The 17,331-nt window shown below is 42.3% G+C and overlaps 1 protein-coding gene and 1 pseudogene across 1 annotated transcript in view; both read right to left on the bottom strand.

Moving 5' to 3' along the window:
• LOC115135236 (echinoderm microtubule-associated protein-like 4) overlaps positions 1-14,768 on the bottom strand; it is a 59,314-nt gene extending 44,546 nt beyond the window's left edge. Inside the window, 1 exon segment of the mRNA XM_065023264.1 lies at positions 14,236-14,768. Coding sequence (XP_064879336.1) covers positions 14,236-14,317 — 82 coding nt within the window. The 5' untranslated portion in view covers positions 14,318-14,768.
• A 984-nt stretch (positions 14,769-15,752) lies between these two features.
• Positions 15,753-16,380, bottom strand: LOC115135238 (eukaryotic translation initiation factor 5A-1-like; annotated as a pseudogene).
• Positions 16,381-17,331: the final 951 nt, after the last annotated feature.

The following is a 17,331-nucleotide window of genomic DNA, read 5'->3' as shown; positions in this document are numbered from 1 at the left end:
ATGACCGACATAAGGGCATGTACGCGATTGGTCTATCTGGCTTATATGATCAGGATGGTCATGATGCTTCTCGACAGTGTCATAAAGTGTATGTTCAACAAGTTGTTTCAAACATGATGAAATGTGAATGTAAAGAATTCATTACAACAACAACAAAGGACTTAAGGAACTAAAAGGAAACCTCATGGCAGGGAGAAAAAAACCCACATTTCAATAAATGTGGGTTTTGAGATGTCATCATCACCAGCCATAAAAATAATACAACAGGTTGGTCGTGACAGTGTTGTGACACATGACAGTGTTATGACGCTGGGTGTCACGTCATGTGTTACCGAACGTTTCAAAATGACAAAAACAAGGGAATCGTGCGGCATGACTAACAAAAACAACAAAACATCAAAAATGTGGATTGAATCTTACAGTTGTGCACATACACTAACAGCGTAATAACTGGCTAGAACGTGTTTTTAATTGTCCCTTAGAAGCCTTAGTACATAGCTGTCAATAAACTGACTGTCGGACAGAGCTGCCACCCACCAGAACGCCCAACTCAGGGAGCCCAATCAATACACAGACTCCGGATGTAGTGACCCGAAGCAAGCAGGTGCCCAGACTCAAACGCGCACACGCACGGTTGTGATAAGAGTTCAGTGGGCGAACCCTAGGCATAGAGGAGCTTTGTCTGTCTCTCTCTCTCGCGGTCTTGTCTGATAATTAAAACACGTCTCCTCGGGTCTCTTGTAACACACAGTGACATGCACATAAAGGACAGACAGTGGTGACTTACAGACAGCAGTCCTCGGTGTTGGCTGCTTGCAGTGTGAAAGGCTTTGCCTGCATAACACAGGACATAATGAATCAGAGTTACTGAATCACTGCTTAGATGTGACACAGGGCTGGGGGGGAGCAGCCAGAGGGTTCTGAGGGTCTGTGAGATTGTAGGCTACAATGCATTCTCTAGCCTTCCTTTGATACCCGACTCCTGACTTTGATGTGAAACGAAAGCATGTACTACAGCATGTACTACAGCACTGAGCAGGTGGCCCACAACACACAGAGAGGTAAACAGCCCCCTTAACACACACACAACAACAAAAACAGACATATTGTTCTAGCAACTTCATTGGGGGGGATGTTTGAAATTATTTTTTACATTTGTATCCCAAACCATCTTTGAGAAAATTAGGATGAAAGTGGCCATTGTAGTCCCTTTTTAGACCGATACATGTCTCCTGTGAGACATAATGATCTGTTAATCGTACATGATACAGGCAACATCTTGGTGTCATTATACTACCTATAGTGTGATTCTGAAATACATTTTTCACAATTATTTATTCATTTACATTAATTAAAAGTACCCTTTTTGATTTGGTTCATTTTAATAGGTAGAGTATATTGCTCCAAACAGTATACACTACTAGTACATCACATTTCCAGATTAGTCTCTACTAATTCTGAAGGTATGATACATGTTATGAGTACCACCAACACACTGAATGGGAAAATGGATTCAAAAGGAAACTCCCCCTGCTGGTGACTTGCTGAATGTGCAATCCGAAAGGAGGGCTGTGATTGTTTAATAACCTGTAATGTCAATTTCTATGTATAAAATGGGTCATATCATTAAAAGGACCAGAGAGCCCAACTGGAAATTTGACATGTTTTGAAGAGTATATTGTTACAAACAATATGTCTAAATATAAGCTAAATCAAAAAGGATAGTTTTTATATATTCATATTTTTAATGCTGAATAAATGAATTTGTTTTTCAGAATCTATAACATAGTCCATATGTGTGGTTCACAGATCATAGGGTCTTACAGGAGGCATGTATAAAAAACACCTAAAATGGGTCATTTCATCATGATTTACCACCCAAAAATGGTGATACAAATGCAAAAAGCAAGTTAAACATCCTTCCTCTAAATGAAGTTCCTATGTGAGAATTGCCAGAACAATTTGAGATAGCAAACATATTTTTCACTCCCACTGGCATGGAATCGCCCTACACCCAGACTCTGTTGTCAATCACTGACATCTTGTAAATAACGAAATACCACAGTTACACTGTCACGGCCATTGAAAGAAGTAGACCAAAGCGCAGCGTGGTGAGCGTACATATTCCTTTTTATTAGGATGACGCAGACAAAAACAATAAACGATACAAAAACAACTGTGAAGCTTAAGGGCTATGCGTCACAAACAAAGTTAACAACCCACAAAGACAGGTGGGAAAAAGGGCTGCCTAAGTATGGTTCCCAATCAGAGACAACAATAGACAGCTGGTCCTTGATTGAGAACCATACCCGGCCAAAACAAAGAAATACAAAACATAGAAAATAGAACATAGAATGCCCACCCCACATCGCACCCTGACCTAACCAAATAGAGAAATAAAACAGCTCTCTAAGGTCAGGGCGTGACATACACCAATACCTTTATCACATATATTTATAGATCAAAGACACAAACTAGAAATGCAAGACAAAAAAGGTAGAGAAGTGCCTTGTTGGCTAACTAACTGGATACAAGAAGCAACATATCAGTCACACCAAGTTCACAGTGATGAAACCATGAGTTCATTTGTCCTCCCTGACTCTGCTCTTTTGTTTCTTTTGCCTCAATTTCCCCTCAGCTAAGTCTAGCTACAATAATGTAATCTTATCATAACTCTCCACAGCTTGACGAAACGCTCCCTTGAGAAAAGAACACAGTAGAGCTGCACTCTGGAAGGCAACGTTCAGGTGCATGAGTAAGTCAGTGTGTGTGGGGAGGTTCTGTGACTACGGTACTTGGATTTGTGTTATAGAATATCAAATCAGACAAGTGGCGGCATTCAGTTACTGTTCGATTGAATGTTAGAATGGGAAAAACGAGTGACCTAAGCGACTGAGCGTTTTATGATCGTCGGTGTCAGGCGCACCAGTTCCAGTATCTCAGAAATGTCCGGCCTTGTGTGCTTTTCACGCACAACAGTGTCCAGGGTTTACCAAGAATGGTGCAACAAACAACAAATATCCAGTCAGTGGCAGTCCTGTGGGCGAAAACAGCTCGTTGGTGAGAGGTCGAAGGAGAATGGCAAGAATCGTGCAAGCCAACAGGCGGGCCACAAACAGTGAAATAATGGCACCGTACAACAGTGGTGTGCAGAACAGCATCTTAGAACTCACAACTCATAAGTCCTTCTCACGGATGGGCTATTGCAGCAGACGACCACACCAGGTTCAGTGGGCACGAGTTCACCGATACTGGACAATTGAGGAGAGGAAAAATATTGCCTGGTCCGATGAATCCCGGTGTCTGTTGCGTCATGCTGATAGTAGAGTCAGGATTTGGTGTAAGCAGCATTAGTTCATGGCTCCATCCTGCCTGGTGTCAGCCGTACAGACTGGTGGAGGTGGTGTAATGATGTGGGGAATGTTTTCCTAGCACACGTTATGTCCCTTGATACCAATTGAGCAAAGTTTCCATGCCCCAAAGAATTCAGGTTGTCCTGGAGGCAAAGGGGGGTCCCGGTACTAGACGGTGTACCTAATAAACTGTGTTTATATGTAATACAATAGGGTAGAACTGGGTGATAACTTGCCTTAGTTAGTTTGATAACGTTTATATATAACTATACGTTTATAACATTAAAAGTGCACTACAGTTTTGATTTATTTATTATCCTTTAAACCAATACAACTAGGGTTAGGCAGTCTATTGTATATAACCGTATCCCAGGATATTTTTGAAATACTCTTGGTATGATTTTCCAATACCGTAAATAAAATAACTTGTGCACTTTGTAATAGATAAAGCAGTTTGCGTTCATTATTTCGCCTGTTAGATCATTTTTCATTGTAAAGTTCACCGGTACTGGTTACCCAAAACAGCTGTTTAAGGCATTTGTTTACAAAGAAACATAACGAGCAAAACAGGAGCATAGCGAGGTGAGTCACTCCTGCGTCAGCGAAACTTGACTCTAGAACCGCCATAGGACAACAGCCACTGATGTTCGATTTTGTAAATAAAAAAAATCGGCCCAAAAATATGAAAAAAGGTATGTCCTGGCTTTTCATAAAATGTTTGTATTTTACATTGCTCATTTGTCAGATAAAAAAACAGAAAAGTATTTAAAGCCTTTTTACAGCTTTTCTTTCACAACTATTCCGAACGTAACCCGCTAAGACAATGTAGGACGTTGGTACCCAGCCAGACGCTAATACTGAGTGATTGAAAATGAATGGGCAATAATTGTGTCCCTTACTTCATAACTGAATTTAGTGACAATATTAAGCCTGTCAGTTGTCAGATTGTACATGAAGAATTGGGCACATCTTGTAATTGACAGATGCAGGGAAAGGAGAATCACATGATCAAATCGTCCTTCAGAGTCACATGCAGATAAAACATTTTGACTTCTTTATAGTATCAGAAGGAGCATATTCTGCCGTTTCTATGACACTTACCTTTGTCAAATAATAGGTGCAGCTCTATTTCCAGATTTCAGTTTTTCCAAGAACAACCGTGCTGTACATGCATTCAGCACAACTGCGAAATGCAACTTTTAAATTGAAACATTACCTGTTAGCAAAGGTGTCAGCTAGAGATGATGTGCAGGAGCTTGCAGGGATATGTAGTTTTGGATGTCTACTTTGATGCTAATTAGCATTTTCGAATCAGAGTAAATAGAGACGAATATATTGATAAAAGTCACCTTTTCTTAGAGAGTTTTACACAGTTATCAAAATGTCACGCCAGAGTAAGCCTGCACGAACCACAGCCCATATTTTAAGTGTTTCTAAAATCCCCTATGGGAAAAATGAATTGTGGAAAAACGATTGGAACAATTTCCCTGCTTGACCTCTAGGTTTTATGGGTATTATGACAAATGACTCAACAAATGACTGTTTTATATCTTGTCACGAATATACAGTATTTCCACTAATATTTCTTCAAGGAATTCATCCTTTTCAATTGTTCATGCACAAATAAAGTTGATCAAATTAGATTACACGGTAATGTTTTTATTGGGAAACGAAAATAGGCTATTAGGCAATTGTTTTCTCTAGGACTTCGTAGAATTATACAAAACATATCATTGACTCTATCTAAACAAATAACTATTATTTCTATGAATATTTCTTCAAGCAATTAATCCTTTACAAAAGCTGATGCACTATTTATCAACTGCTGGTGCTTATGATTGTTCACCTTGCGGGTTGACATGCATCGGATGCATGTGCTAAAGGAAAAGGCCCAGAAACATTCTGCAGTGGGTACTCATAGGCTGAAAGGCCAAGCGGTTCTAGTGTTTAGTGAGGTGATCAAGTTACACGTGTATGAAATTCACGAGGCTACTAATGTTTGCCAGCTATATATATATATATATACACACACAACTACACAGTTGAAGTTGGAAATGTACATACACCTTAGCCAAATACATTTACACTGAGTTTTTTTTACAATTCCTGATGTTTTATCCTAGTAAAATTCCCGGTCTTAGGTCAGTTAGGATCACCACTTTATTTTAAGAATGTGAAATGTCAGAATAGTAGAGAGGATGATTGATCACAGCTTTTTTTTTTTTTTTTTTTTTCTTTCATCACATTCCCAGTGGGTCAGAAGTACACTAAATTGGTATTTGGTAGCATTACATTTAAATTGTTTAACTTGGGTCAAATGTTTCGGGTAGCCTTCCACAAGCTTCCCACAATAAATAAGCTCATTCCTCCTGACAGAGCTGTAACTGAGTCAGGTTTGTAGGCCTCCTTGCTCGCACATGCTTTTTCAGTTCTGCCCACAAATCCTCTATAGGCTTGAGGTCAGGACTTTGTGATGGTCACTTCAAAACTTGACTTTGTTGTCCTTAAGCCATTTTGCCACAACTTTGGAAGTATGCTTGGGGTCATTGTCCATTTGGAAGAACCATTTGCAACCAAGCCTTAACTTGACTGATGTCTTGAGATGTTGCTTCAATATATCCACATAATTGTCCTCCCTCATGAAGACATCTATTTTGTGAAGTGCACCAGTCCCTCCTGCAGCAAAGCACCCCCAACAACATGATGCTGCCCCCCGTGCTTCACGGTTGGGATGGTGTTCTTCGGCTTGCAAGCATCCCCCTTTTCCTCCAAACATAACGATGGTCATTATGGTCAAACAGCTCTATTTTTGTTTCATCAGACCAGAGGACATTTCTCTAAAAAGTACAATCTTTGTCCCCATGTGCAGTTGCAATCTTTAGTCTGGCGGTTTTGGGGCAGTGGCTTCTTCCTTGCTGAGCGGCCTTTCAGGTTATGTCGATACAGGACTCATTTTACTGTGGATATAGATACTTTTGTACCCGTTTTCAGCATCTTCACGAGGTCTTTTGATGTTTTTCTGGGATTGATTTGCACTTTTCACACCAAAGTACGTTCATCTCTAGGAGACAGAATGCTTCTCCTTCCTGACTGGTATGATGGCTGCATGGTCCCATGGTGTCTATACTTGCGTACTATTGTTTGTACTGATGAACGCGGTACCTTCAGGTGTTTGGAAATTGCCCCCAAGGAAGAACCAGACTTGTGGAGGTCTACACATTTTTTCCCCTGGGCTAATTTATTTTGATTTCCCATGATGTCAAGCAAATAGGCACAGAGTTTGGAAGTAGGCCTTGTAATACATCCACAGGTACACCTCCAATTGACTCAAATTATGTCAATTAGCCTATCAGAAGCTTCTAAATCCATGACATCATTTTCTGGAATTTTCCAAGCTGTTTAAAGGCACAGTCAATTTAGTGTATGTAAACTTCTGACCCACTAGAATTGCGATACAGTGAATTCTGTCTGTAAACAATTGTTGGAAAAATTACTTGTGTCATGCACAAAGTAGATGTCCTAACCGACTTGCCAAAACTATAGTCTGTTAACAAGACATTTGTGGAGTGGTTGAAAAACCCTAAGCTCTACTAGTTTGATGGTTGTAACCATCAATTGTTCCATAAACAGTCACCCATATTAGCAAACGTATTTCATTTCAAACATAACAATTCCTCTAGTATAGGCTACTGCAAAATGCCTGTGATATGTGATTGGTATGGTCGGTGTTGATTCATTTTGGTTTATCGTCCCAGCTGTAAAGTATATATAAATAACATCTTAAGAAATACAATGTATAGGATGGGCTGAATTTGTATTCATTGATACAAAAAGGTTTTAAGGCCCTGTGTGAACCCCCAGCCTAGGCTCGGAAGGAGGAAACCCTGAGAATTACTCAGGAAGAGATATGGTGAAAGAGGCCGGATGTGAATGGTGATATCCTTCTCAGTAATAGATGCCACAATTTACTGTGTAACCCACTCCAGCAGATAACACACTTGTTGTTATCATTAGAGCATTGCAAAAACTCTAAAGACTGATTAGAGGATAAGTAGATTATTACCCAACACCCTGACAAAACATATCGTAGAGAAAATGTGCAATTCAAAACCTGACTCCTCTGCCAACTATCCTGTTGTAGTCTGTGTGTTGAGAACACATTTAGTGTTCTCAAGTCATGTGAAAGTAATAACTGAGTAATAAGCACATGAGAAGTGAGTAATTGCACTTCCGAATATCTTTGTGAAAGTTTTCTATGGGATGATATGTTCAGTGTGTGAGTGTGGAAAGTTGTTGGACTAGAGTTGGACTAGAGTTGGACTAGAGAGAACAGATGCTGCTAAAGGACAAGGACACTAGCTGGGACCTGCTGGAAGTGACATCACAAAGGAAGTGAGGACACACAGGAAGTGAGATCACACAGGCTAGAGAAAGAAGGAGAAGAGTGAAGCAATCAGCAGTCTGAAATAATGATTTCTTAAGAGGGAGCATAATCACAAAACACACATCCTGTCAAACAGGAAGCAACACTATACAATTAATCAGAGTTGTTTTGGTTTGAACACTGAATGGCTGCTCGAGTGGTTGGTGTTGACACTAACAACCAACCAGGCTCTTCCCAATGCTTGCCTCATTACTGATGCCTTCCTCAACTACAGTAGACGGCTATGTTTCCAGACATGCTCCAGGGCCCATATTCAAAAACTGTAGGAGTGCTGATCTAGGATCAGGCCCCAACCCCCGACCATATAATCGTATTGATAATGAACTAAAATGCTAAACTTATCCTATATCAGCATTTATAAACTGAGACACTTCCTGAACACGGGCTTATGAATATGATCTCCCTCTAACTGAGTAAGCCTGTATTTATCCATGTTAGCCCCATTGACAGGAGGTTTAATACAGCCCAACACTTCACCCAGGAGGTCATCATCTCCAGTGAAGGTCTTACTGGGTAGACTGGTTCCGGTTGGCTTCAGCTGCACATACTGACTTTGCAGGGCAAATGTGTTAAAAGACTCATGCATTCACACTCACACATGAGCACACACAGGAGCCAATGCAGGCTTATTTCCTGTCCTCACACACTCTGGAGGCCTGGTTAATCAGATGTATTACAGCAACTCCCTCCATCAATACTTAATCACCATTACTGATGCCCGGTCTGTAGTATCTAATCCTGTTACTGAACAAAGACACTCTCTCTCTCTCACACACACACACATACACACACCAAGGAGAGGCAATAGGAGTGTTTAAAAAAAATATATATATATTTAACCTTTACTTAACTAGGCAAGTCAGTTAAGAACAAATTCTTATTTACAATGATGGCCTACTGGGGAACAGTGGGTTAACTGCCTTGTTCAGGGGCAAAACGACAGATTTTTACCTTGTCAGCTTGGGGATTTGATCCAGCAACCATTTGATCCAGCACTAAGCAAAAAAGACGCATGCAAAAACACAGACAAGCTAGCATGCACGTACATACGTACACACACATTTAAGTCTGAGGTTTTAGCCTCCATAATGAAATGTGGAGCACAGCCATGCCTTGACAAGGAATATCATCACTCTCCTCTCATCTCTCACTCTCCTGCACTTAGTCTCTTTATTTAAGCCACTTGCTCTCTCACACTCCTCATGTTTGGATGGTATCCATTGATGACATACATTTATGTACAGTGATCAAAAACGTTTATTTATTTTTGCTGGGTGTGCATCAATGAACTGTATGGGCAAGTACAGTGCCTTCAGAAAGTATTCAAACCCCTTGACTTTTTCCAAATTTTGTTATGTTACAGCCTTATTATAAAATGTATTAAAAAGTTGTTTTCCCCTTCATCAATTTACACACAATACCCCATAATGACGAAGCAAAAACAGGTTTTTAGAACAAGAAATATCACATTTATGTAATTATTCAGACTCTTTACTCAGTACTTTGTTGAAGCACCTTTGGCAGCAATTACAGCCTCGAGTCTCCTTTGGTATGACGCTACAAGTTTGGCACACCTGTATTTGGGGAGTTTCTCCCATTCTTCTCTGCAGATACTCTCAAGCTTCGTCAGGTTGGATGGGGAGTGTTGCTGCACAGCTATTTTCAGGTCTTTCCAGAGATGTTCGATCGGGTTCAAGTCCGGGCTCTGGCTGGGCCACTCAAGGACATTCAGAGTCTTGTCCAGAAGCCACTCCGGTGTTGTCTTGGCTGTGTGCTTAGGGTCATTGTCCTGTCAGAAGGTAAACCCTCACACCAGTCTGAAGTTCTGTGCACTCTGGAGCAGGTTTTCATCAAGGATCTCTCTGTAATTTGCACCGTTCATCTTTGCCTCGATCCTGACTAGTCTGCCAGTCCATGCCGCTGAATAACACCCCGACAGCATGATGCTGCCACCACCATGCTTCACCGTAAGGATGTTGCCAGGTTTCGTCCAGACGTGACGATTGACATTCAGGCCAAAGAGTTTCATCTTGGTTTCATCAGACCAGAGAATCTTGTTTCTCATGGTCTGAGTCATTTAGGTGCCTTTTGGCAAACTCCAAGCGGGCTGTCATGTGCCTTTTACTGAGGAGTGACTTCCGTCTGGCCACTCTCTCATAAAGGCCTGATTGGTGGAGTGCTGCAGAGTGTGTTGCAGTAGTACTGCATCGTTGTCCTTCTGGAAGGTTCTCCCATCTCACAGAGGAACTCTGGAACTCTGTCAGAGTGACCATCAGGTTCTTGATCACCTCTCCGATTGCTCAGTTTGGCCGGGCAGCCAGCTCTAGGAAGTCTTCTTCCATTGAAGAATGATGGAGGCCATTGTGTTCTTGGGGACCTTCCGTGCTGCAGACATTTTTTGGTACCCTTCCCCAGATCTGTGCCTCGACACAATCCTGTCTCAGAGCTATACGGACAATTCCTTCAACCTCATGGCTTGGTTTTTGCTCTGACATGCACTGTCAATTGTGGGACCTTATATAGACAGGTATGTGCCTCATGTCCAATCAATTGAATTTACTACAGGTGGACTCCAATTAAGTTATAGAAATACCTCAAGGATATTCAATGGAAATATGATGCACCTGAGCTAAATTGAGTCTCATAGCAAAGGGTCTGAATACTTAGGTGTCTGTTTTTTTCTTTTAATACATTTGCAAAGATTTCTAAAAACCTGTTTCACTTTGTCAATATGGGGTATTGTGTGTAGATTGCTGAGGATAATAAAAAATAGATATATTTTAGAGTAAGGCTGTAACGTTACAAAATGTGGAAAAAGTGAAGGGGTCTGAATACTTTCCGAAAGCACTGTATGTGTGCACACAACAGTGTATATGTACAAGAGTGTGTGTGTATAAGTGCCGTATGAATCGTAATGGTGCTCAGATTCCTGCGGGCTGCTCGTAGGGGCATTAAATTGTTTTCTGCATGAGGCGACATGTTTGTTGTAAGACATTAGGCTGTGCGGCCAGGCCAAGTGAGAGCGAGCGAGAGAGCGAGAGAGCGAGAGAGCAAGAGAGGGAGAGAGAGAGAGAGAGAGAGAGCGCGAGGGAGGGAGGGAGGGAGGGAGAGAGCGAGCGAGAGAGTGACAGAAGCAGGGATCTGATGATGGATGAGATTGGATTAGCAGAGAGAAGCTGCGCACACAGCCCAGCACTCAACTGTAATCTACAACTCTATCACTGTAATACACACTGTGTTACTAAAGACACACGTTACAGCCTTGTCAAAGGACACTGTACATTCACTATGCACCTACATACGTCACGGCTCGATCAGAAAATTCTATACACTCGCTAGTCACTATAAACACACACTTTTACAGCTCTTTCAGTTCACAAACACAAAACACACACTGGAGAAAGAACTGTAAAGCTCGAATCAGGCCATCTGTGAATGCTCTCAGAGTGGTGATTCTCCCAGATGGCAGAGAGCCTAACACACAGCACCTCCTGCTCTATTAAACCCTAACTCGTATACACCACACAGATACATAGTGTGTGTGTGTGTACATGTCTATAGATCTGTATCTGCATGTAGTATATGTATATGTCAGAACATATGTCTGCCTATTAGTATGCATGTGTAAATCTGTGTGTATGATATAGAGTGAGAGCGGAGAAGAGAGAAAGACAGAGGTAAAGTTTGTATCTGTAATTGTTGACTGCCTTTGTTTTCTCCTGCCTCTCGCTCACTCAACACCACTATTTTTCTTTCATTTCTTTTTGTTTGTCTTTAATTTGAAGAGGGTGTGTGCTTTGAAGAAAAGGCAAACTCCAAGCGGGCTGTCATGGGGGGGGGGGGGGGGTACGAAGAGAGAGAGCGAGAGAGAGTGTGTGAGAGAGAGTGAGAGAGAAAGAGAGAGCGTGTGAGAGACATAATTTGCCCAAATGAAGTGTTCTAACATCTCCCACAGCCCTAAAGGCATCCACATGCTTCCAAATCCAAAACATTTCGGAACAGTTTGTGCATGTATTACAACTTTTGTGACGTTTTTGTTCGTTTTGGTCGTCAGCAGTTTGTTTTAGGACTGTTCGTGCACACAAAATGTTTTCTTGAGGCAAGACGAAGTCTGTAGCTGAAGTCTACACTAGGGATGCACGATATATCAGTGAACATATCGGAATCGGATGATATTAGCCAAAAATGCCAACGTCGGCATCGGCCCGATGTCTAGTTTAACGGCGATGTGCAAAACCGATGTCAAAGCTGACGTGCATACCTATATAATGTAGGTCGATGCAGCATTCCTAACCTAGCCCACAATGTCTGCTGTGAGGATCGAGCAGTCAACAAGTCGAGCAGTCATTTGAAAGAGTAAGTCAAATTCAGCCAGACAACTCAAAGGTCGAAATCCATTAACGCCAAGATAATGGAATTCATTGCCCTTGACAATCAACCGTTCTTTGTCGTGGGTGATGTTGGCTTTCGCCGACTGGTAGAGCAACAGTACACACGTGCGAGTGCAACAAGTGCGCTATTCTTCAAATGTTGCCTTACCGGAGTTACACAGTAATAGCGTCACTGCTATTAGCTTCACGACTGCCATTTGGACCAGCGATATCAGCCCCATGAGCATGCGGAGTCTGACAGCACAGTGAGTCGTCGAGGAATTTGTACTGAGGAAAGTTGTATTTCATGCTCATAAATGTGCTGGTTGTCATACCACTGCTTCCATTTCAATGGCATTTGAGAGCATGTTTGAAACTTGGAAACATGAACACACTAGCTAGCTCCATTCGAACAACTGACTCTAGAAATAAGCTCATCAACTGCGCCTGCAGCAGACGTGATACCCTCTGTCATGGCATTGAAACGCCTGCTCCACAAAACTGCCGACACAGGCTGTGAATAAGCGATTCGGTGGCATTCTCTCTTTACTGTGTCACCACTATGCTCGACACTAGGTACAAGGACGGCTACTTCGATGCAGACAAAAAACAGGGTTTACGTGAAATGTTACATACACAGCTGGACCAGATGGAAACGGCCTCACCAAGGAAGAGGCCACGGACAGACAGAGCTGACACTTCACTGCTTGACATGTATGATGAATTCCTGGTTGAGAATGAAACGACTGAACAAATGAACAACAAAACAGCACAGCAAGTGAAAGAAATAGGTTTTGATTATGTTTTACTGGTAACAGGGACATACGTAAATGCCAACAAAATAACTTTTTGGTCATTGTGGTGTGGTGTGGTGTAGAGGTCGACCGATTATGATTTTTCAACGCCGATACCGATTATTGGAGGACCCAAAAAAAGCCGATTAAATCGGCAGATATTTATATAATGACAATTACAACAATACTGAATGAACAATGAACCCTTATTTTAACTTAATATAATACATAAATAAAATCTATTTAGTCTCAAATAAATAAAGAAAGATGTTCAATTTGGTTTAAATAATGCAAAAACACAGTGTTGGAGAAGAAAGTAAAAGTGCAATATGTGCCATGTAAAAAAGCTAACGTTTAAGTTCCTTTGCTCATCATAGTGGTCTCCGACTTGTGGTCAGACTCGCTGAGGTGGAACAAACTTAAACTTGCACCTTTTTTCCATTGCTGATTGAACGCCATTGAGAAAACATCCTTTCTGAATTTAAAAGTAAACCTCGAAGTAATTATCTAGTTTTTCAAAAGTATCGAATCTGATTACGATATTTTTCGCTGGTAACGGATTACAGTTACCGCTTTCTTGTATCCCTTACATGTAATCCGTTACTCCACAACCCCGGACACACCGCTATGATCTATGACACTCCCCTCCTTCTCTCCACCTAACTCAGTCACACTCCATCTACAGCCACGTGTTCTCTCACTCTCACTCTTCTCTCTCAGATTCAGATCCTCCCTGCTACGAAGACAGACATCTAGATGGCTCTACTTCCTCAGACCGGTCCTCAATCAATCAGAAGCAGCCTCACTGGGGTCTCTGAATAGATATTGAATGGATTGGAGAAAGGTCATACTGGTCCAAACACAGACAATCGGGGTTGCAGAGAAATCGTATGAATGAGCAGCCAGTCACAGAGACCGGTCAAACAGCCTCACACACAGGGGAACTACAGCGGGTCGTGAAATGGGCTATTCTCTTTCACAGTAATCTATCTACCTACTTCTATAGTTTCACTATGACCCACAAAAGCTAAGAAAGTCAAAGGTATTGTCTGTTAAAACCACTTGTATGCAATTTCTGGTAAACCACACAGATGGTATTGCAGTAGAGAGATTCTGCAGCAAACTCCACTTCTAGTGCATAGCTGGGGGAAACCCCATAGAGAGCACACACACACGCCAATGAACCACATGGAGCTGGCACCCCATTAACCTCCAAACATCTCTCTCTGGAACAGTACTGAAAGCAATTCTACGGTTATAGTACAGTACATTACCGGCACAGTGGTTGTTGAGCAAGGCGTTGGTGGTGGTTGTAGAGTTGCAAGCTGGGGCCACAGACAACAAGCCCTCCTCCATTCTCTTCTTACTGCAGACACACACACACACACTCGCAGACGGATACACACACCTCTCCCTTGACAAGATCCAGGCAGCTTCCTGCCTTTTTTTTAAAACTGTCCCGAGAGTGTGTGAGTGAGTACCCTTGCCTCGCTGCTACACGCCTGCTGTGTTTGTGACTGTGTATACGTGTGTGTGTGTGGTAGACTATTCTTCTCGTCGTCTCAGGCAGTCCTGTTTTTCCTCGCTCTCTCTCTCTCTTTTTCTAGAGTCTATTTCATTTCCTTCTTCCTTTCGATCAGGTCTTCCTCGACTGCAGTCAGAAGGATTTCTGGTTGTCTGTGTGCAAACAGAATGCTTTTTAGTCTCCCTCTTACTTCTCTCTCGTTTGTGTCTGCTCTCTCTGGCGTACACTCACACACAGTGCCACTGCTGCACGCTCACACAAAGCCCGGAGCGAATGAGTGAGCGAGAGAGTGAGGCAGGAGGAGGAGATCGAGATTTTTTTTTTTTAAACAAAAATCCTTGGCTGGCTCAGGGAGTGGCTAAAGCTGAGCTGCACTGCTGCTGTTGGCTCACAGAGCTTTAACCCCATGAATGCCGATAGCAATAAGGCTCCTGTGGACATAGAGAGAGAACGAGGAGGAGGAAAGAGGGGGAGAGGAGAGCGCGTAGAGGTGACATTATAGCGCGAAGAGAATAGTTCCTGCTCCACTAACTCATTGGTTTCTGGAGCTGTCTGGGCCCTCGTTAGGTCTCCAAACATGCCGATGGCGAAGCCGTTAGTCACCAAAAAACGTTATTCATTCACGTCTCCCTCGCCGCCAAAAACACATTTATTAGATTTCAAAGAGACAAAGTCAGAATACTATAAAGAATATACAGTATATTATTCTTCTACTTTTTGTTGTTGTTCTGGATTATTATTATTTATTATTTATATATTTTTTACCCTCTTTTTCTCCCCAATTTCGTGGTATCCAATTGTTAGTATCTTGTCTCATCGCTACAACTCCTGTACGGGCTCGGGAGAGACAAAGGTCAAGAGCCACGCATCCTCCGAAACACAACCTAACCAAGCCACACTGCTTCTTAACACAGCGCGCATCCGACCCGGAAGCCAGCTGCACCAATGTGTTGGAGGAAACACCGTGCACCCAATTGTGCGTCGCCCCATGGACCTCCCGGTCGCGGCCGGCTGCAACAGAGCCTGGGCTCGGACCCAGAGTCTCTGATGCAATGCCTTAGACCACTGCGCCACCCAGGACGCCTATTATTAGTATTTTAAACATTCAGGGAGTGTATGTGGTAAGACCAAGACATCTCGAAGGCAAAAATAAACAGAGGAATTAGGAAGAAGTAAAAAAAAAAAGAAAATCATTATTTTCAAAAAGTACTTTTCTTTATTTAGTAGATTATGTATAACTAAACAATATCTTACTGATCCAGCAGAATGCCATCCAGCACAGTGAACGAGCCGCAATAACGGTGGGGCAGTCCGGCTCAGCATCGGAGAGAGAAACTACGAAAAGGAATCATCAAAACTGATTGAGGTTTTCTGTGAAGGCCGTCGCATATAGAACCAATACACATGCTAGAACCTGATTGTGGGTGGAGTTTGTTGCCTGGGCAGTCAAGCCTTTCTATTTGCCGGTCATTTGCTTAACCGCCACCGCATGCTCCTCCCCCATAGCGGACAGTACGGAGACCATGATATCCTCAGAGGTGGCAAACCTCTGCTCTATTTCCTTGCCCAGGTCTGAATCACTTGCCATTGCCACTCATGAGGGACATGAACCCATCAGTGATGTTCAACAGCTGGAAATCATTTATCTGGACGTGGGGCACATCCACGTTGTGGGTGGAGGGACACAAGTCCTCATACTTCTTGTTGGTGAAGATGTCAATGCCCATCGTGTTAAACCTTGGCGTGTCTGTGCTTTCCGGCCTTGGAGGTGGACATTTCCACAATCTTGCAGGGGTGTCCCTTCAGCAGCACAAAGAGGTTCTTTCGCAGGGCAGGAATGGGGGTTGGAGGCGCCAGAATCTCCAGTGGTGAAGTCAAGTTTGGGGTCTGCCATGGTGTGCCAGATTAAGAGCACTTCCAAGAGAAAGAGGAACGGGACTGCGCAAGCGTGACCAACTTTACTCGCCAAGTCAGATTACACAGCCACACGATCTGCCTCACAAATGATGTCATCACTATCTTAAAGAGACAGCGCACAATTGAATGAAAAGAGACTGCTTCTTCTACGCAAATGCTGTCGATCAGTGCAATAAAATAATACGTTCTCCTAGCAGTTGCCAATAAAATAAGTCCTAAATAGGAGGGATTGTTTGTCATCTGTAGCCCCATGATATCAGCTAAAACGCGCTCAACTCAATGCATGCACCCGCTCCTTTTGAATACCATCCCATGCATCTGTATTGTGAAGAGTCCTAGGCTACATGTTGATTTACCCAGTTTATCAATAGAGATGTACCTTTCAAATAAATGATTACCATTGTTGTGGTTGTTGTTTGTAGTTCGTTTGGTAAAAACAAAGTCAAATTGACCGTATGATTGATTCATTAATGCATACATTGCTGTCTCAAAAGAATTGACGTAAAAATGTTCAAATGTGATGATATTGAACTCAAAATACGGCCAGCAATTGAACAGAGCAGTAAGCGGAGTCTGTCTGGATCAAGTGCCAATCTGGGACTTTAGATGATACCACAAAAAGAAAAAGTATTGTTTTGGAATCGAGTATCATGATGGTGTCAAGTATCACGATGCTAAACCTGGTTATCCAAGTCAGAATTCTCGTATATCGTGACAACACGAAATCTTACGTCAAGATTATAACATCCCTCTAGAATGACTTCTATGGCTGACCGACAGTGTAGTCTATGGCTATGCTGTGAAAGACAGAAATGTTCCTTGTTGAGATGAAATTTAAATTTAAAAAAACAACATTTAACCGTCTAATCTAAACTCCATGATCAGCACCTGGTCTGGACAAAATTAAACCCACTGTTCCACACATGAC

Source organism: Oncorhynchus nerka, linkage group LG10 (assembly GCF_034236695.1).
Source record: "Oncorhynchus nerka isolate Pitt River linkage group LG10, Oner_Uvic_2.0, whole genome shotgun sequence".
Classification (NCBI taxonomy): Eukaryota; Metazoa; Chordata; class Actinopteri; order Salmoniformes; family Salmonidae; genus Oncorhynchus; species Oncorhynchus nerka.
This window is presented reverse-complemented; position numbering and strand designations above follow the sequence as displayed.